This window comes from Trichosurus vulpecula, chromosome 1 (assembly GCF_011100635.1).
Source record: "Trichosurus vulpecula isolate mTriVul1 chromosome 1, mTriVul1.pri, whole genome shotgun sequence".
In the NCBI taxonomy this organism is placed as follows: Eukaryota; Metazoa; Chordata; class Mammalia; order Diprotodontia; family Phalangeridae; genus Trichosurus; species Trichosurus vulpecula.
This window is the reverse complement of record NC_050573.1, coordinates 52,027,683-52,047,908: the sequence shown is the minus strand read 5'-3', so window position 1 is coordinate 52,047,908 and position 20,226 is coordinate 52,027,683. Positions and strand designations below refer to the sequence as shown.

Genomic DNA, 20,226 nt, shown 5'->3' with positions numbered 1-20,226 from the left:
AATGGGTGGTCTTTGGGGTAGGGGCTCCCACCACTGGACTGGTCAGCCAGGCAGTGGCTAGCTGGCCACTTGTCAAGACTGTGGTAAAGGGCATTCTCTGTTAATGAGATTGAGCTAGAAACTCCTCTGAACTCCTCTCAGCCCTGAGACTCTACTAGTAAATGCACACAGCTGAGGATAGGGGTGTGTGTGTGTGTGTGTGTGTGTGTGTGTGTGTGTGTGTGTATGTATGTGTGTAGCTACTGTGTGTGTGAAGGGAGCATGGCCACGCACCTTCGCAGGAGTCTGTTTCAGTCTTGAAGATGAAACCTGTGGGGCAGGTACACGTGTAACTACCAGGGGTGTTCCGACACAGCCCGTTATCACAAAGGAGGCGGTTCAGGGCACACTCATCCACATCTGGGGAGGAAATCATGAGGTTTACAGGGATAGCACAGGAGGATGAGAAAAGAACCCCTCCCTCTCCCTAGCATTTGATATGGAATTAGAAAGGCACAGCTTCTAGGGATGGGGATGACTCCTGACCATCCCCTCTGGTTCCCAGCTCTTCTTTCAGCTCTGGCCAGTCCAGTCTTTGGCCTTTCTCTAACCCTGGTCTGGGTGAATGCTCTGGGTCCACCAGAGAAGCAGAGCTCAACGGGGGATGGGGCTGGTGAGATGTTTGCATGCGGTAAGCAGGACTGATATAAGAAGAAGAGAATGGGGGATAGGAGGGTGATAGACAGGAAGACAGAATGATAGAAGGACAATGGGATAGGGAAGTGTGTGTGCGTGTGTGTGTGTGTGTGTGAGAGAGAGAGACAGACAGACAGACAGACACAGAGACAGAGATAGAGAGACTGAGAGACAGAGTCAGAGACAGAAAGAAAGACAGAGGGATAGAGAGAGACAGAGAGACAGAGACAGAAAGAGAGAGAGAGAGAGAGAGAGAGAGAGAGAGAGAGAGAGAGAGAGAGAGAGAGAAATGGTAGTAAGCAAGGAAAGTCGGGTGGGTACAATAAGATAATGGGGTGTGGGGAAAGAGGGATGGAGGGTGAAGAGGGTGTAGAGGAAGAAGACTGGGGGATGGGACAATTAAGGTTAAGGGGAATGTGAGAGAAAGAGAAGAATAGGAGGAGAAATAGGGGTTGAGGGCTGGAAAAATGGAGGGGGAGGGAAAGGGACACAGAAGGATGAAGAGAATGGGACAGAACAAGAGGATATCAAAATGAGGAGGAAGGTTAACAGAAGAAAAGAAGAATGGGGAGATAGGAGGACAAAGAATGGAGTGGTATGAAGGATGGGGTTGCAGAGTAGTGCCTGCTCAGACTTATACATACCCACACATTCCTTGCCGGGAGGATCAGCCTCATAGCCCAGGTGGCAGATGCATCGGTAGCTGCCCCGAAGGTTCTCACATACACCATTGGGGCAGATGTCAGGGTTCAAGGCACACTCATTGATATCTGGGGTGGCAAAACAAAGGAAGCAATTTTACATCTCTCTGGGAAGCTGCTTGAGCCCCCCACCCCTACCCTTCTACCTCCACACTTAGCAGATTGGCCATAATATCCCCCTTTCTCCCCTGAGTCTTGAGTGAGAACTAACAGAAAACTAATAATGGTAGCTAATACTCCTAGAACACCTTAAGGGTTAACAACTATTTTCCTCCTCTTTGGAAAAAAGAAGAGGTTAGATGACTTTCTCAGTCCTTACCCTCAGGCAACTTCATCATTTTGTGATTTTTAGCCCCCAAGAGTCATTCACCTAGGGTTCTACAAGATCAGTGACAAAGTCAAATTTTTGGACCTAAACCTAATATTTCTTCCTCCCTTCCTTCAGCAATTCTACAACACTTAGGTGAGAAAACAGCTCTATGGAAAAGCCATTGGGTGTGTTTGTACTTGTGGTCTGTGAGAAAGTGAAAGACTAGGTTCACATTTAAGATTTCATTTCCTTTCAAGTTTCAAATTCGGGAATTTTGCACATTTAGTGCAGGGAAGAAGGATTTGGCAGCAGCTGTAGCCTGTTCTTACTAACAGTATCTCCCTGTGATCCAATAAAGGAAAAGATCCGAGGCCCTTTCTATCATCCCTCCCTGGCTCCACTTCAGGATTTTTCAGCCACTCTGCCTGGTCTAGACCATATCCAGGCAGGACCACAATTCCTTTCCTTATAAATTCTATCCACCCTCAACTCTGAGGTTCCTGGGCAGCCAGCACTTACCTCTGCCATCTGCTGTTATGCCAAGGCCACTACTGCAGAGAGCCTGGAATTCATCTGGAGAAGAGAAGAGGAAAAAAGGGAACAGGGGCAGGGACCTTGGTTCTAGCCCAAAGTACTGACCGTGGGCCTATAAAAATCACCTCTCTTCTTTCTCTACTCCCTGAGTCGAGTGAGTGTCAGAGAGTGAGCAGCCCTTGGAGAAGGCTCTAGGAAGTGACTTCCCTAGGGGAATGACTGTCTCCAGAAGAGCAAACTCCCCTATGAATGAGCCTTCCAGCAAAAAGCACCCCCATCAAAGTTCCCCCTCCTAGAGAGTTTTGCCCATATGGGAGAAAGCCACCCCACCCCAGGGCCTCAGGAGCCATAGATGGTTCCAGGAGCAACCAAGTTCTCAGAACCCAAATCGATGTCAGCCCCTGAGGACCTTGGAGCTGGGGCCAGGGCCAGGGCTGGCCACTGAGGACACTAGAGATAGCATGGGGCATGAGGGCAGAGAAGGCAGGGTCTGACCAGAGTTCTTTGCTGGGCAGGGCTGGCAGGGCTCGCCGAAACCATGGTCAGGGCTGGTGCAACAGCATTCGGACTTGGTGACAGCCCCAGGAAATGGCCGCGCGCAGGTGCCTTTCTTGATGGCCCCATAGCAAGTGCTTCGCATATGAGTGTCCACACAGACCCGGCCATCTGCTCCGATGGCCAGGCCCCCCACACACTCGCAGCGGAAGGAGCCTTCCGTGTTGATACACCAGCCATTCATACAGATGCCGGGCGTCTCACACTCATCAATGTCTGTAGGGAAAGGAGAGGGCAATGAGGGCTGGCAGTTGGGACACTTCCCTTGTGGTTACATGATGCAGGGCCAACTAAGAGAGGAAAAGAGAAGGAGAAAGGCAGAGAGGCTCAGGACTGGGGCTCAGGCCAGAAGAAGGGCAAGATGGAGTAGGGTGAAGCTGACTCAGGAGCAATGCCCAAGCACCCCCACCTGCTCTGCTCCCACTCTGTGCCTCTTCCCTTCCCCATCCCTCCTCTCTCCATGTCTCCACCATCTTTATTCCTCCTCCTTCCCATCCCCTGCTCCATTCATTCTGCCTACTCCCCTTCCTCACCGCTATCCTCCCCTTCTCATTCCCCCTTCACTTCCTTCTTCCTTCCCTCTTCCTCCTCTTTACCATGTTCACCATCTTCATTCCTCTTTTGTCCCCTCCATCTCTCCCCTCCTTGTCCTTCCTCCCTGCCCTGTCCTTCTCCCATGTTCCCACCATCTTCATTCTATTTTGGCCCCTCCACATCTCTCCTCCTTTTCTGTCTTTCCTGCCCTGTCCCTTCCACTCTAATTCCCCTCCTTCCTCTCCTTCCCCACTATCTCCCTCTTCTCCTGATTCCTTCTGTTTCCTAATTCCTTCTCACTTCCCTGTCCTTCTTTCCTCCCATGTCCCCACCATCTTTTTTCTATTTTGACCCTTCCATATCTCCCCTCCTTCTTTCCCCCCTCCTTCTCGCCTCCTGTCTCTTCCATTTTGTTCTTTCCCTCTTCTCACACTCCTTCCTTCCTCTCTGCTATCTTCCTTTATACTCTTCCCTCCTTCCCAAGAGCTTCTCCTTCCCTTTCTCTCCTTTCTGGACCCTTCTCCTGCTTTCCCTTCCTCCCTCCCCCACCCCTGCACCCAGGTCTACAGAGAACCAGAGAGTGGCATGTCTAACCTGTAATCTGTATGACCTCCCAGACAAGTGGTCATCCAGTCTTTTACGAAGATCTCTGGTGACGGAGATCACTACCTCCCACAAAGCAGCTCACTTTGCTTTTGTTAGTAAGTTTTTCCTACTGAGCCAGAACCTGCCTCTCTAGGCCCTGTCTCCATCACTGCCAGTTCTGCCCTCTGGGGCCAAACAGAACAAGTCTAATCTCTTTTCCACATGACAGTCCAGGTTAAACACCCCCAGTTCCTTCAACTGATGCTCATACTTTCAAGCATTCCAGGACAGCCATTAGCTGTGTCTGACTTAAAGGAACAGCAACACAGAATCATGGCTTCTAGGGTGTGAAAGGGGTATTGGAGATCAGGAGTACACTCTATCCACAGCATCCTGGATGACCACTTCTAGAGGCCGGGAGCTCTCTACTCTCAACTCAACACTAATTAAGCGCCTATCATGTCTGAGGGACCTAGATGACGCAAAGTCAAAGCTAACGGACTTGGAAGCCATTGTAATAGTCCAGGCAAAAGGTGATGAGGGCCTGCCCTAGGGTGCTGGCTGTACATAAGACATGCTGCGAAGGTAGAAAGAACATATTTTGACAACAGATTGGACATGTGAGGCAAATATGCTTATGTAGAGGTTGTGAATCTCTAAGTTCTCTCCTACTCAATAAACTCAGTGACTCTCTATTACCTCCAGGATCAAATGGGAAATCTTCTGTTTGGCATTTATATTTGTATTTTGCTCTCCCATCCCCCTCACATACTCTATGATTCAACAACATGGACCTTCTTGCTTTCCCTCTCACAGAACACTATCTTCTGACTCTGGTGGGCTTTTGCACTGGTTATCCTTTTGACTCATAGAATCTCTACCTTGATTTAAGCATTACCTTCTACATAAGTCTTTCCTAATTTCCTCTATCTCTAGTACTGTCTTCTCCTAACTATATTGTATTTATTTATTCTTCATACACAATAAATGCACATGTTATCTCCCTGATGGGATGTAAGGAAGTTCCTTGAGGGTGAGGGTAGTTTCATTTTTGTTTGGGGTTTTTTTTTGTATCTCTATGCATAGTGAATTTCAAATAGTTGCCTTAATAAGTGCTTATGGATTGATAAATTTATGATCCCATGATCCTCCATTCTTACTGTCTGCTTTCCCTATGTCTTTGTTTGTACCATCTTCCACTGGGGACGGGGAGGGACTTTCCTAAAGACTTAATTTTTCGAAGTCCATTTTTTTCTTCAAGGTCCAGTGCAGGTGCTACCTCTTCCTTGAAACCTTCTCTGTCTCCTCCACTAGGTAAAACAAAGCTCTCATTCCTCAGATTCCACACAGCAAAGAGTCTCTAATTGGAGGAGATGTCAGAAGTCATCTAATCCAACCTACACCTCAGTAAACATCCCTGAACTGGATTTAGTATTTCAGATGCAGTCTAACAAAGGTAGAATACAGTGAAATGATCACTTCATTGGTTTTAGATATTATACATCTATTAACCAAATCTAATCACTTTTTCTAAGAATTACATAATACTTTTTTTCTCATCTTGAATCTCAAACATCTCAAAGTTTGAAAGGACCTCACAGGATATTTAATATAAACATCTACATATACTGTTCACAAAAATAGGATGATAGGATTCTAGCAAGTTTCTTCTATGATGCAAATATGGTTTTGGTACCTAAGGTCACAGGAGAGACAAGACAGAGAAAGAAAACCATAATCTAATATCCTTAATGAATATCAATGCAAAAAATTTAAATTAAATGTTAGAAAATAAGTTAAAAAAGAGTATGTATCACAACTAGGTTGAACTTATGCCAAACTCAGAGTTGGTTCATTAGGAAAATTATAAACATAAAAAAATCATATTAACAACAACAAAGAAAGAAAAATTACATTCTTATATCAAAAGATGCAGAAAAATCTTTTGCCAAAATATAACATCCATTTCTATTAATCTTAAAAAGCATAGGAATAAATGGACTTTTCCTTAATATAGTAAACAGTAACTATTTAGTATGAAGAACCAGAATTATATGGAATAGAGATAAACCAGAGGCCTTTTCAAGAAGATCAGGGCTAAAACAGGGATATCTATGATCACTATGATTATTTGACAGTGCTATAAATGCTAGCTAGAAGAAGCACAGAAACAGCAAAATTATCCATTTTTACAGGTGGCCTACCTAGAAAACTCTAGGGAGTCAACTAAAAATTAATTGAAACAATTAACTTCAATAAAATAACAGAATATCAAATAAACCCACATAAATCATCAGTCTTTCTATATATTACTAAAAAATTAACCCAACAGGATAAGATAGAAGGAGAAATTCAGTTCAAAATACCAACCAAATGTATAAAGTATTTGGTAGTTTGCCTACCAGGGCATATGGAGAAGCCATATGAATACAATTACTAAATACTCCATACAGAAATAAAGATAGACCTGAACAGTTAAAGAGATATTAATTGCTCATTTTTGGTGCCAAAATAATAAAAATAACAATGATACCTAAGCAAATTTACAAATTTAGTGCCTCACCAATTAAACTATCAATGAATTACATTATAGAAATAGAAAGACTAAAAAAATTTGATTAAAGCTCATCTCAGAAGAAATAATGAAAAAGGGGAGGGGATAATGAAATGGAGCTTATCAGCAATAGATCTCAAATTATACTATAAAGCAATTATCACTAAAAACTATTTGATATTGTTTAAGGATAGAGAGTTCAATCATGTTAGGTATACAGCATACAGAAGCAAATGAGCATTAAAGCCTGGTGTTAAATAAATCCAAAGACCCTAACTTCTCGGGCAAGGATTTACTATATAACAAAAATCTTCTGGGGAATTTCAAAAGCAGTCTGGACGAAATTAGGCTTAGATGGAATACCTTATGCCAAAGGTATACATGACTTACATCCTTAAAAGGTCCCATGATAAATTAGAGGAGCAAGGAAGGAAATAGAGGAGTTCATGACCAAACAAAAGATGGAGAGTACCACAGAAGATAAAATGCACAATTTAGATTACATAAAAGTATGTTTTTGCACAAACAAAATTAATGCTATTAAAATTATAAGAGAAACAGTAAATTGGGTGGGATAAGACTCTGATATTCTATATATGGATGAGACTTTTATATTGTCAAAAGATATTAATAGGCAGATCGTAAAGGAAAAAAAATTGAGCTATCAACTACCATATGAAAAAATATTGCAAATAACTAATAATTAGAGAAATACAATTTTGAACAACCCTAAGATTCCATCTCCCATATATCATATTGGCAAAGATGATAAAAAGAAAACGATCATTGTTGCAGGTACTAAGGAAAAATAGACACTAATACACTTGGGAGAGCTGTGAACTGGTCTAGCAATTCTGGAAAGCAATTTGGAACTATATTCCCAAAGTCACTAAATGGTGCAAGATCTTTGACTCAGCACTACCATGATCAGGCTTATACTCCAAAGAGATCAAAGAAAGAGGAAAAAGATCCATATGTACCAAAAATACTTTTAGCAATTATTTTTGGAGTGGAAAAGAACTGGAAACTAAGGGGGCTGCCCATCAGTTGAGGAATGGCTGGACAAATTATGATATACTAATGTGATGGAGCATTATTGTGTCATAAGAAATGATAAAAGGGACAGTTTGAGAAACATCTTGGAAGACTTGTGTGAATGAATGAAGAATGAAGTAAGCAGAACCTACAGAGCAATTTATATAACAATAATGTGGTAAATAAAAACAACTAGAGAATGACTTAAGAACTTTAGTCAATTCAATGACCAATCATGATGCCAGAGGCTTGGTGATGATGCTGCCCGTGTCTCCATCTTTTGCCTTTAAGGTGATAAATTCAAGGTGCAGAACAAGATCCATATTTTTGGATGTGGCCAATTTGGGGATTTATTTTGCCTGACTAGGAGTATTTGATACAAAGATACTTTTTTCCTTCTTTCAATGGGGGGCGGCGCAGAGGGCCACAGGAAAACAGGGTTCAGGGGGAAAAGGATGGCTAGTATTAGGATTACCAACATGAAAAAAAGAAAAAATAAGAAAACAGGGTCATTGAAAGATTTAAAAAAAAATACACAGGGCAGAATAGAAGATTAAAAGGAAACACAGACAAGGAGGGCAACTTTGAAAATAACGTGTTGAATTTTTGGTACCACTTTGAAAATAATATGTTGAATTTTTGGTACACTTGGAGGGGGTGTAGCTTCATAGCTGTGTGTAGGATTTTTTTCTGTTCCGTGAAGCATACAGAGACTCTCATTTTATTTGGGGGTTAATTCAGTTAAAAATAAAAAAAAATTGAAATGAAATAAAATTAAATTTTAAAAAATTACCCTTTTCCTAAGACTTCTCTGAAAACTTGACAAGTGGTCCAATGCCTCCCCTCTCTTAATTACCTCCTATTTATCCTGCCCAGAGCTTGTTTTGTATGCAGCTGTTTGCATACTATATCCCTTATTAGATTGTAAGCTCCTGAAGGACAGGGACTCTCTTTTGTCTTTCACTGTGTCAGTGCCTGGCATATAGAAGGTACTCAAATAAATGTTCATTGATTGAGTAAGTGGTCTTTCTTTGCTTATAGACCTCCAGTGAGAGACTGCTGCTTCCTGAAATCTGTCTCCTTAAAAATTCCATCCATTGCTCCCAGTTCTGTGTGCTGCTGCCAAGCACAAATCTAATACCTCTTACATCAACTATTGGAAGAGAGCTCCTGTCTCTCTCTTCAGGCTTCCTTTTTTGCAGGCTAAATATTCCAAATTCCTCCAACAAATCTTCTTGGGCATGATCCCAAGATGCACTGCTACCTCAATTGCCCTTTATTTTTAGTGCACCCTCTAGCTTATCAATGTCCATCCTAATGTGCCCTTAGAACAGAACACAGTACTATAGATGTGATCTGAATAGGGTGGATTAAAATAAGGATATCACTTCCTAAATTTTGTATGCTCTTTTAAAGCAGTTTATTATTGTATTAGGTTTTTAAAGAAAATTGGTTGGGTTAAATAATAATAATCATAATAGCTTTCTTGGTTGCACCATCATACTGCTGATCGGTATTGAGCTTGGGGTCTACTAAAGACCCCCAGATCTTTTTTCAGAACAACTACTTTGCAGCCATACCCCCCCAACATACTGCACATTTGACACTGATTTTTTTTTAGAACCCATGAATTACTACCCTTTGGATCAGGTCATTGAACAATCTCCAAATTTACCCATCTCTATTATTATTACCCACTTGCCCATCTTGTCCATAAAGATAACCTGAGTCTTTGCCAAAAGCCTTGCTGGAATTAAGATACCATACATGAGGTTGATGGTCTTCCCTGGAGGGATGTTGAAAAAGGAAATTCTCTATCATCTGACCATACAGCCAGCCAGCTTCTATTTCTGGACCGACCACTAGCCCACTAGGACCACTAGTCCCTCTGTGAAACGACAGGCTTGCAATAAGAGCTGCTTATGTCTCTTGGTGACGGATGCTGAGCCAGGCAGGCTTGGGTATCAGTAGCAATTGTGCTCGTACACGGTTCGGAAAGTGAAGGAGAGAAAGAAGGCACACGACTCAGAGATCAGCAACAGTATAGACCTTGGCTTCCAAGGAGGAGCTACAGATGAGAAAGGACTTCCTTGTCATCGTGGGTGGATGGGAAGGGAGCAAAGTCAGGGAGGCCAATCAGGCAACTGTTGTAATAGTCCAGGTGCAAACTGATAAATGTTAGAATTAGGAATAACCACCCTTCTTGGATGAATGCTTTTGCTTTCATTGCTGTTAGCTGTATCTGAGTGGTTGCTACATGCTGGGTGCCCGACAGGAGGCGCTCTAGCACACAGAAAAGAACACTGTTTTTGAAGTCTGGGGGTGCTAACATTCATAAAGCTACTGACATCAATTTAGACATGCAGTACAATCATTTCTAGTGGAGTGATTCAAATACCTCTATGCAAGCTTGTCTGCTTCCTAGAGGCCCTCTAACCCAGGCCAATACAGTTTCAGAAACTTCCTTTGGGCCAAGGATTTCCAAAAATCCAAATTCAAAGAGGGAAGAGTTAGAAAGTCTGACAGCTAAGATTTCCTATGTAGAGAATGTAAAAACAGCACAAATCTTTGTCGCAGGAAAGCCTTTTTGAGCTCAACTTAGGGTCATTTGAGGGAAAAAGTGTCAGAAGTTTTTTTAATAAAGTTAATAAATGCCCTGAGGCACAAGTATTTAAGACAATCTATTAAAATACCATATGAGCTTAAACCGATTTATAATTGTAAAGATATATAATGATAGTCAGCATTTAACTTGCCCATAGTCAAAAGAGTCAGGTCTATAGTGCTTTAGTACAAGGTTTTCCTATTCCATGGGATGCACCAACAATCTCTATGGAGGATTCAAGTATCATGAAGCCAATGGTATTTCATGGTACCTGTCTCTCAAATATGGCCCCTTCTCTCCTCTGACAATGCCATCCCTCTACTATAGATCTTCATCACCTCACACCTGGATTACTGCAATATCCTGCTGGTGGGTCTGCCTGCCTCCAGTCTCTCCCCACTCCAATCCAACCTCCACTCAGCCACTAAAGTGATTTTTCTAAAGCATAAGTTTGATCATGCCATCCCCCCTCCTACTACTCAATAAACTTCAGTGGCTCCCTATCATCTCCAGGATCAAATGCAAAATTCTCTGCTTGGCAGTTAAAGTCCCTCAAACCCAGCCCTCTCCTCTCTTTCCAGTCTTCTCACACCTTGCTCCCCATCATGTACTCTCCGATCCAGAGACACCGGCCTCCTGGCTGTTCCACAAACAATTCCCTCCATCTCTCAACTCTGGGCATTCCCTCTGGAATCCCTGGAATGCTCTCCCTCTCCCTCCTCCTCTCCCTCCACCTGCTAGGCTTGATGTCAGGAAGAGCTCTCTGACCCTGAGAGCCATCTCAAAGTCAGACATGCTGCCTCCGGGGGGTGGGGGTAAATGGCGCCTTTTTCTCTCACATATGGATTGGACTAGATGCTCTCTAAGGCTCTTTTCAGCTCTGAGACTTTATGACACTAGATCAGCAAAATCTTTTCCTCATCTGCCCTTTCTTCCTTGATAACCCCCTAGTGTAGGTCGTTTCGTCCAACAGTTTCTGCATTATTGTCTTAGAGAGAAGAGCAGAGTGTGTATTTGACCAGTAGGAGCAGGGGGTCTGGGTACAAAAGCAACAGCAGCTTTTCTGCCTGTAGGGAGGTGCCCCCTCACCCCCACCCCATCATCTCTGCACCTTCCCCCTGCTTTCCTCTTGATTCTTGCCCTCCATTCTCCTCCTTCACATTCCCTTCCCTCCTCGTTAACCCTTGTGCCCCCTCCTTCCCACTGACCTTGATACCTTTTCCTTCCTCCCACCCCACTTCCCTCTCCCTTCTCTGTTTTTCCTTCCCATCTTTCTTATTCCTTTCTGTTTCCTTCTTCCTCCTCCCCTACATCCTGTCTTCCTCTTTCCCTGTCCCTATTCCCTCATCCTTTTTCCTTGTTTTCCTTCCCACTTTCCCCTCCCTTTTTCCTGCTTCTCTCCACTATATGCTGTCTTCCTCCCTCTCCCATCCACCCCCCCATCCTTCCCTTTCCATCATCCCCCCCCCTCTCGCCCAATCCCCACCTCCCCCTCCCTGATCCCTCTGCACACACGCAAACACACTCACCCACGCAGTAACGCCCGCTGGGATCCAGCAGGAAGCCGGGTTTACACAGGCACTTGAAGCTGCCAGCTTCATTGAGACACACACCATTGAGGCACATGGTAGTGGTTGCGCACTCATCGTGGTCTGTGGGGACGGACACAGGGAGAAGCTGGGCCCAGGTGGGTATTTCAAGCAGCCCCAGAATCTACACAGCTCCCCTCCCCGCGAGGATCGCACTCCAACAGGGCTGTCTACATTCCTGGATTCCGTCTCCCTCACCAGCTGTCAGGGAAGAGCTGTGTGGCTCTCTAGGGATTTTGTGTATGTTAGAGATGCCTGGATGAACCTCTAAGGCAAGAGGAGAAGCCCCAGGCTTAACTCTGAGCAGTCATCCCCAGAGTTGTGTGCTCGAGTGAGAACATGTCTAAACATATGGGTATAAATGCATGTAAGCATGTTAAGCATTTGAGTTAATGGATAAGGCTGACTGGTACAGAGCTGGCCAGCACAGAGCACCCCTGCCACGACCTTCAAGAATGTTCTGTTCCCTCCTGGCCATGATGAGACACTGGAGGGACTGAAGAGAGGTCTTATGCAGTTAATCATAGGGTCGCAGAATCAAAGGCTCTAGTCTAACCCCCTCATTATAAAGACGAGGAGACGGAAGCCCAGGAAGACGGCTCCCAGAGGGATAAAGTAACTTGCCCGAGGTCATCTAGGCAGCAGCAGAACCAGAATTAGAACCCAGGTCCTCTGACCCTGATCACTATACGTCACTACCTCTATATTCTAATTTGTAACATAATTGAGAGGCAGTGTTGTGTAGTCGAGAGAAGCTGACTTGAGGAAGAGCCAAAGACCTGAGTTCAAGTCCTACCATAGACACATACTAGCTACGTGCCACGAGACAAATCACTTCGTCCCTCAATGCTCTAGGTTGGAGAGATCAAACACTCAGGCTGGATGTGGCCCATTTAACCATATTAAAGTGTGGTTGGGAAATACTCAACAAAATAAATAAAAATACAATAAAGTATAGATAACATTACATTTTAAAATTAAATTAATATGCAGCCAGCAGGGATATTTATGTATGGTTGGGTTTCTATTTATGTTTGATACTGGTGCTATAGCAATCCTTGTAGTCTTTTATATGCAGAGAAGGTACCAAGCTGAATGGTTAGAAGGAGTTTTCTCATCTGAGGGCTCTCCATGTCAATGAAACCACAGGTCCAGGGCCTCTCCTATCATAGTTACCAAATAGACCTTGAATACTACAAAGGCAGAGTGAGGGTCTTGATACTTGTTTCTTCCTCACGTTAGTTGCACGATAATGTTTGCTTCATAAGTGGATGGATGGGTAGGATTCTGTTGTGAAGTTCACAAATCGTTTCCTGAGTAGCTCAGGTCCTTGCCTCTTGCGTCAAGCCTTCCCTGACCACTCTAGCCCTCAATCTTTCATAACAGAACACAAAACATAAGGGCTAGAGAGGCCCTTGTAGAGGAATTGGTGGTACTCACAGTGGAAGGCATCGTTTGCCCAGAGCCCTCCCCATATGCTTTTGCTTCCCTCCCCACTCTCAACCCCACACTTGCTTTCCAATCCACCAATATCTGGAGGCTTTGCTGTCACTGGGTGTGAGCACCAGAACAGGTCTTGCTCTCTCCCTCCCCCCACAGCCAACTTACCCACACAGTTCTTGCCATCTGGAGTGATCTCAAAGCCCGCATTGCAGATGCACTGAAAGCTTCCCTCTGTGTTAATGCAGCGCCCATGACGGCACATCCCACCGTTTAGGATACACTCATCAATATCTGTGAGAAGATGGAGTTGTAAGTGGGTGGGGGGCTGGAGGTAGGGGAGAGTGCGATGGAGGAAGCTCTGTGTATATGTGTATTTGAAAAAGGGAACGTGGTGGCCTATGGTGCAGTGGATAGACCATAGCCCTGAGGGGTCAGCAGTAATAACAGTAACAATCATTCTTATTTTATGCCTGTTTCTTTAGACTTTTCAAAGCATTTTCCTTCCAACAACCCTGAATGACACAGCGACTCGCCCAGGGGTCCGCATCCCTTGAGTAGCAGAGCCTAGGTCTCCTAGCTACCACTCTAGGGCTATTCCTTTTATACCAAGCAGCAGCCCTAGAGATGTCAGACCAAAAGATCATAGGATTTCAACCAGAAGGGGCCTTAGAGACCATCCAGTCCAACTCCTTTATATTCAGATGATGATGATGATGATAAAAAAACAACTACCATTCATATAATGCTTTAAGGATTACAGAGTACTTTACACATAATAATTTAGTTAATCCCAACAATCTTGGGAGGTAGGTACCATTATTCTCCCATTTTACAGATGAGGAAGCTGAGGCTGGAAGAAGTTAAGTGACTCATCCAAAGTCAAACAGTTAAATATGGGAGGCAAGGTTTTAACTCAGGTCTTCCAGACTCCAGGTCTAATACTCTACTCACTGTAGCATGTAGTCACCTATAGGCATCTTTCCTCAGATGAAGAAACTAAGTCCTGGAAAGGCTGGGTGATTTGCCCACAGAATTATGGGCTCTCTCTCCCCCACTAGACATAAAGATGAGCTGTGCACCCTTCCCAGGGGGATCATACCAACGCAGGACTGTTTGGTGGGGGTGCTCTGGAAGCCTTCTTGGCATTTACAATGATAAGAGCCAGGCGTGTTGACACAGTCTCCATGGACACAGGGGCTGCTGGAACACTCATCTACATCTGTGGAGAAAGTCTCAAACCTCAGTTACCCGTCCCCATTTCCCCAGCATCTCACAGAGACCCAGGTCCCTCCTTCCCTTCCTCTGTTTTCTCAGGACTCAGTAAGAATCCAGGCCCCTTTCCCTCATCCTTTAAGAACTTTATGGGAACCCGAGTCTTCCCCCTTATCGTCATCCTTCCAGAACTTAACAAAAACCCAGGTTCCTCCTCCCTCACTTTCCTCTGAAGTCTTAACAAACCCTCCGGGTTCCCTTTCTTGACCCTCCAGAGCCTAAGGGGCTTTAGATTCTCTCTCCTGACCCTCAGTCATCTCAGGACTCAGGAGGAGCCTAAGTGCCCCCTCCCCTCACTGTGTCCGCCCCTGGGCTTGGCCCTCACCAATGCATTCTCCACGCACGTCCTGCTTGTAGCCCATGTTGCACTCGCACCGATAGCTGGATGAGGTCGGGAGGCATCGCCCATTGAGGCAGAGGTTGGTAAAATGCTTGCAGATGTCAATAGTCTGATTCAGTGTGGCTGTGCCTAGAAGCAGGGGTCCATGAGGACAGGGGCCACCAGCTTCGTCCTAACCCCTTCATTCCAGAGTCCCAGAATCTTAGGGCTGAGAAGGATCTCAAAGGAGATCTGGTTAAGCCTGGTTAAGCCTCTAGCCTCTGCTTGAAGACATCTAGTGATGGAAAACTCACTCTCTCTCATTCCACTTCTGAAAGCTCTAATTGTTAGGAAGTTTTCCTTTACATCCAACCAAAATCTACCTCCCTACAATTCCCTCCTGATACTGACTCAGGTTCTGCCCTCTGGGGCCAAGCAGAAAAATCCTAATCCTTCAGTCCCTCCCTGCCTCACCTTACAACAGAGATGTCACGTGAAGCACCAGTCAAATGATCTTGGGAGGTAGGCAGTGAGGGGGAGAAAGGAGCTGAGTGTAGGGGAGGAAAGCAACATTTCCCCTTCAGGGCCAGCTCTCTGAAGTATCACCTTCTGCCCTTCTCAAGGCAGGAGAGGTCTCCTAGGCATCAGTGTTTGTAGTGGCGATAAGGGAGGAGAGGGTTTGTCCTTACCGATGCTGGAGCTGCCAGGGCCCAGGCCAGGAAGGCTGGGGAGGGCACCTTGTCCATTGGTACCATGAGGGCCATGTCGAGCAGGCCCAGTAAGGCCAGGACCCAGACCATTGGGACCAAATCCTGGAAGGCCTGGGAAGTGCCCAGGGTAGGCAGGCAGCACAGGAGGACCCTCAACACACAGCCGGCGAAACTCATCTACAAATCAGGGAGAGGGATGGTCATTGGACCTGGGGCCAACATAGAGGAGGAGGCAGAGCAAAAGTTGAGCTTTTGAGTCCTGGTCTCTTTGGGGCATGTAGACAGAGGGAGCTGGGGGTGATGGAGGATCAGGGATCTATGTTGAAATATCCATTGGCTTCTGTTCTTGGTGGTTGCCACGCCAGAGAAAAGATCCTTAGCAGAGAAGGTTTGGGGACCAATCCCACCTCTCTCCTTTGGGGGTATGGATAGAGGAGAGGCACAGTTACCCTTGCCTTCTATACTTCCTCCCTTTTCTCCCTCTTCTCCTCCTTCCCCTCCCCTTTCCTCCCAAGACTCCCACTATAGCTCCATTCCCAGATCAGCTCACCTGAGCCCCTTTGGGGGCACATCTCTGGCGTTGACCCCACGGCCCAGCACCGGCCCCATTCACAACAGCACTGCCTCTTGGAAGCTTGGCCTGGCAGCTCTCCAGCACAGCGGCCCCCCAGTAATGCTGAGAAGCAGGTACCTACTCTCTGATCTGTAGTATAGAATCACAGAGGCCATGAGCACCAGAGACACTGGGCACCAGAGGGAGATGGTGCTGAATCCAAGGAAGTCAGTCACTCATGGTGTTGTCTTGGGAAAGAGAAGGCTGGTCAAAATGAGAGGAGGCAGGGAGCCTCAGCTGAGGGCTTTGGGGTCACACTAGGAGAGAGAATGACTCATAGTTTTGGGTTGGAGGAATGGGGAGCTATGAAGGTCAATAGCACTAGAGAGTGTTTCCTGGAGGTGCTTGACCCCTATTGGTGAGACTGATAGAAAACCTGGTGCAGGGAGGTCAGATGGGAAACAATCTTACAATACTGTTCAGACATTTCAAATTCTAATGTCCCTCCAATCTCTGGCATCAAGTCCCTCCCAGCTCTGGTGTTCTGTGTTCTAAGGCCTTTCTAGCCCTGACATATGGGGTACTTTCAATGTTCTGAGATCACTCCCAGGTTTGGCATTCTATGTTTTAAGAAGCTCTAATATACTTTATCCTAAGGGCTCTCCCACCTCTGAAATTCTCTGTTCTGAGGGTCCTCCTAGCCTGGACATCCTCTGTTTTAAAGGCCCTCCCAGCTCTGACACTCTGTGTTCTAAAGGCCTTTTAAACTCTAACATTCTGGGTTCTAAGGGTCCTCCCAGCTCTGAAATCCTGTGTTCTAAGGGTCTTTTTTCCCATTTAGAAGATGGAGCCCAACCTTTGAAGCCAAGTACCCACTATCTGGGGCCCACCAATAAAAAGGCTAATAACATACCACCAGGGGAAAAAGGCCTCAGGTTTGGGAGTGGAGCAGAGCTGAGGTCTGTGGGGCTTATAAGAAAGAGGGAGCCAGGACCCCATCCTTCTCACTGAGCACAGAGCAATTAGACAGCATTAGGAGACCACAAGTCCTTGGCTAACATCCTAACATTCATTCAAGGTCTTAATCAGAGGGTGAGTCAATAGTCTTGCACTGAGGGTACCATAAGCCCTGTGCCTGAACATCAGGTACCAGGAAGGTCTCTGGTGATGGGCAGGATGATCTGGCTGTGGACTGAGGATGGGTATATGAGGATGGGTTGGGAGAGTCTGGAACCACCCCCAGGATCCCAAGGCCCTGAGAACCATCTTACCCAGGCAGTGAGAACCATCAGCACTGGCCATGAAGCCTCGGGGACAGGTGCAGACGTAGCTCCCCACCGTGTTGGCACATTCTCCACCTTCGCAGACACCAGGGATGGTGCTGCACTCGTCCACATCTGGATAGGGCCAAGGGCAAGGGGAGCTCATGAGATAACCTCCTCATCCTGAGCCCTGTTCTCCTTCCTCCATCCCCTCCATTGCATCCCCCTTTTCACAATGGCTCCCGTTTCAATAGCACTGTCCAAACACCTGCCTCCAGCCCTCTGACAGTGGGAAGGATTTCAAGGACTATTCCTCCCATTTCACAGATAAAGGTCAGAAAAGGGTCCAAAGTCACCCTTATTCTCCTCTCTGCCCAGGCCCTGTCACCAATATAGTAGAAATGTCCTGGTATAATAGAGATAGTGTTGAACTTAGAATCAGAGGGCCTTGGGTTCAAGGCTGGGCTTTGACACTTAACTAGCCGTGTGACAATAAGGGAATGACTTGCCTTCTCTGGGCTTCAATTTTCGCAAAATGGAGATAAAAATTCTTGCCCCACTGACCTCAGGATTATTGTGAGAAAAGTACTTTGTAAACTCTAACATATCATCAAAACGGGAGTTGTGACTATTCCAGAACTCTGAGCACGGGAGGCAGTGTGGGGTGATAAAGAGAGTCCTTTTTGAAACTAGGAAGACCTGGGTTTAAATTCTGCCTCTGATGTCTACTGGCTGTGTGACCGTGGGCAAGTTACTTAACCCTGTACAACTATACATTGCAGAGAAGGTGTCGATCTGCATTTGTGGAGGGAATTTCCTCAGTAGGAGCTCCCTGTGCTGATGAAATCACAGGTCTGATTTAAAAAAAAATGGCCAGGAAATAAGTCTGAACTCGTGCTAGAAGGATCTGGTCTCCAACTGAAGATCACAGGTTTAGAGCTAGAAGGAATCATCATTTACAGTACAGCTCCATCATTTTAAAGGTAAGGGATCTGAGGCCCAGAGAGAAGTGACTTTCCCAAGGTCACTCATTTAGAAAGTGGCAGGATCTGGACTCAGGTCCTAGCTACCGCAGAGGCAGTTAGGTGGTCTAGTGGATAGATCACTGGGCCTGAAGTCAGGAAGACCTGAGTTCAAATCTGGCCTCAGACGCTTACTAGCTGTATGACTCTGGGCAAGTCATTTAACCATTGTCTGCCTCAGTTTCCTTATCTGTAAAACGGGGATAATAAGAGCACCTACTTCCCAGGGTTGATTCAAGGATCAAACGAGGTGACATTGGCAAAGCATTTATTTAGCACAGTGCCTGGCAGAAATTTGCTCCCTTTCGCCTCCAAATCCAGCACTCCGCCTCCGCATCTCTGTGTCAGTCCTTCACCTTTGCCCCTGCTCCCCTGAATTCATGCATGTCTCATCCCTCCTGCTTCCCTTACCTTCACATTTGTGGCTGGCCTCACCCAGCCGGTGACCAGCGGGACAGCGGCACTCAAAGGAGCCCACGGAGTTGATGCAATTCCCTCCTTGGCACAGGCCTGGGATGGCCCGGCATTCATCCACATCTGCGAAGGACAAAGAGAGACAGAGGGTGACCCCCAAAGTCTGGCCCAGAGTCTAGAAATGGGGCCCCTCCACCAAGATACCCCACCACCCCACAACAATTCGTACATCCAGATCCCCTTTTCACCAGCTCTCAGATTCGGTCCCCTCCTGGACCCTATTCCATAGGCCTCCACCATTCTGATCCCTACCCACTGTGAACCTCCTATCACCCCCCATATCTCACAGGACTCAGAGTCTTAACAGGGAGTGTTCCCCTGCTCCCTCTTACTGCCCCCACACCCCCAGGCTGAGGGTCTTCCCAGTGAGTCCTCTCACACAAAGGCTTCAGGGTCTCTTCAATGAGTCTCCCCATCCCACAAGGCTCAGGGCCTGTCCAATGAGCTTCCTTCCCAAGAGGCTTAGTATACATCCTCTCCATGGGGCTCAGTTTCTCCCTAGCTATTTGCCCTGGTAGGGCTCAGGGGTTCAAAGTTTCTCCCCTTGCCCTGTCACCACCCTCCTCTCCCCCAGTATCTAGCATCCCCCTGGTCATTCTCCACACCATCATTTTAATACATGATTCTTTGCCCTCCTCTTTACCTTGACAGGCCCCAGTTCGTATGTTTGGGATGAAGCCTCTGCGGCAGGGGTGGGGCTGGGCAGGGCACGGCTCACAGGGGTGACCCCAGGCACGACCCACACTGGCACAACACATGGTCTTGGTGCAGACGAGGCCACTCAGCTGGCCCTGGCACACCTGGTTGTTGACTTGGGTGAAGCAAGGTCCGGTGCGGTAATCTGCCAGGAGGTGCAGGTGTTCAGTGAGAAAGACCAGGGCAGGGCTCCAGTCCTAGGCTCCTCCCCACAAATTCTAGCTTCGTCCTCAGCTGCTCTGGTCCTGTCCCCTCCCTCTTGGTGCCATCCTCTCAAATTCCTTTGAATTACTTGGCCCTCCCTCCCTCTCTCCCTCCATTCCATGAGCCCCATCCCCTCAAACCCTGCCCCCTACTCATATTTATAGATCAAAACTTGGGGAAATGATAAGCACTCATTTCAATGTGGCAGCTAAGTGGTGCCATGAATAGAGTTCTGGGTTTGGAGCCAGGAAGAGATGAGTTTGAATCTGATCTCAGACACTCCTTATCTCTATGATCTGGGCAAGTCACTTATAACCTCCTCAGTTTCCTCAACTGGGAAATAAAACACCTACCTTCTAGGGTTGTTGTTAGGATCAAATGAGAGAATATTTGTAAAAAGCCCTTAGCACATATGAAAAATGAGGAGCAGACCAACTTCATTATAACCTGGAAAGACTTATATGAACTAATGCTGAGTGAGGGGAGCAGAACCAGGAGAACATTATACACAATTACAGACATACAGTGTCTGAAAGGACTAACTTTGATAGACTTGGCTCTTCTCATCAATGCAAGGTTCAAAGACAGCACCAA

General features: G+C 46.1%; 1 protein-coding gene across 1 annotated transcript in view; it reads right to left on the bottom strand.

The window, feature by feature from the left end:
* FBN3 (fibrillin 3) overlaps positions 1-20,226 on the bottom strand; it is a 101,495-nt gene that overhangs the window by 60,110 nt on the left and 21,159 nt on the right. The window contains exons 5-16 of the mRNA XM_036767837.1: positions 19,376-19,573; positions 18,670-18,795; positions 15,972-16,124; positions 15,401-15,598; positions 14,718-14,861; positions 14,220-14,339; positions 13,286-13,411; positions 11,618-11,740; positions 2,716-2,991; positions 2,206-2,259; positions 1,320-1,445; positions 274-399 (exon numbers count right to left, since the gene is read on the bottom strand). Of these exons, the coding sequence (XP_036623732.1) occupies positions 274-399; positions 1,320-1,445; positions 2,206-2,259; positions 2,716-2,991; positions 11,618-11,740; positions 13,286-13,411; positions 14,220-14,339; positions 14,718-14,861; positions 15,401-15,598; positions 15,972-16,124; positions 18,670-18,795; positions 19,376-19,573 (1,770 nt within the window). The remainder of the gene's footprint in view (positions 1-273; positions 400-1,319; positions 1,446-2,205; positions 2,260-2,715; positions 2,992-11,617; positions 11,741-13,285; positions 13,412-14,219; positions 14,340-14,717; positions 14,862-15,400; positions 15,599-15,971; positions 16,125-18,669; positions 18,796-19,375; positions 19,574-20,226) is intronic.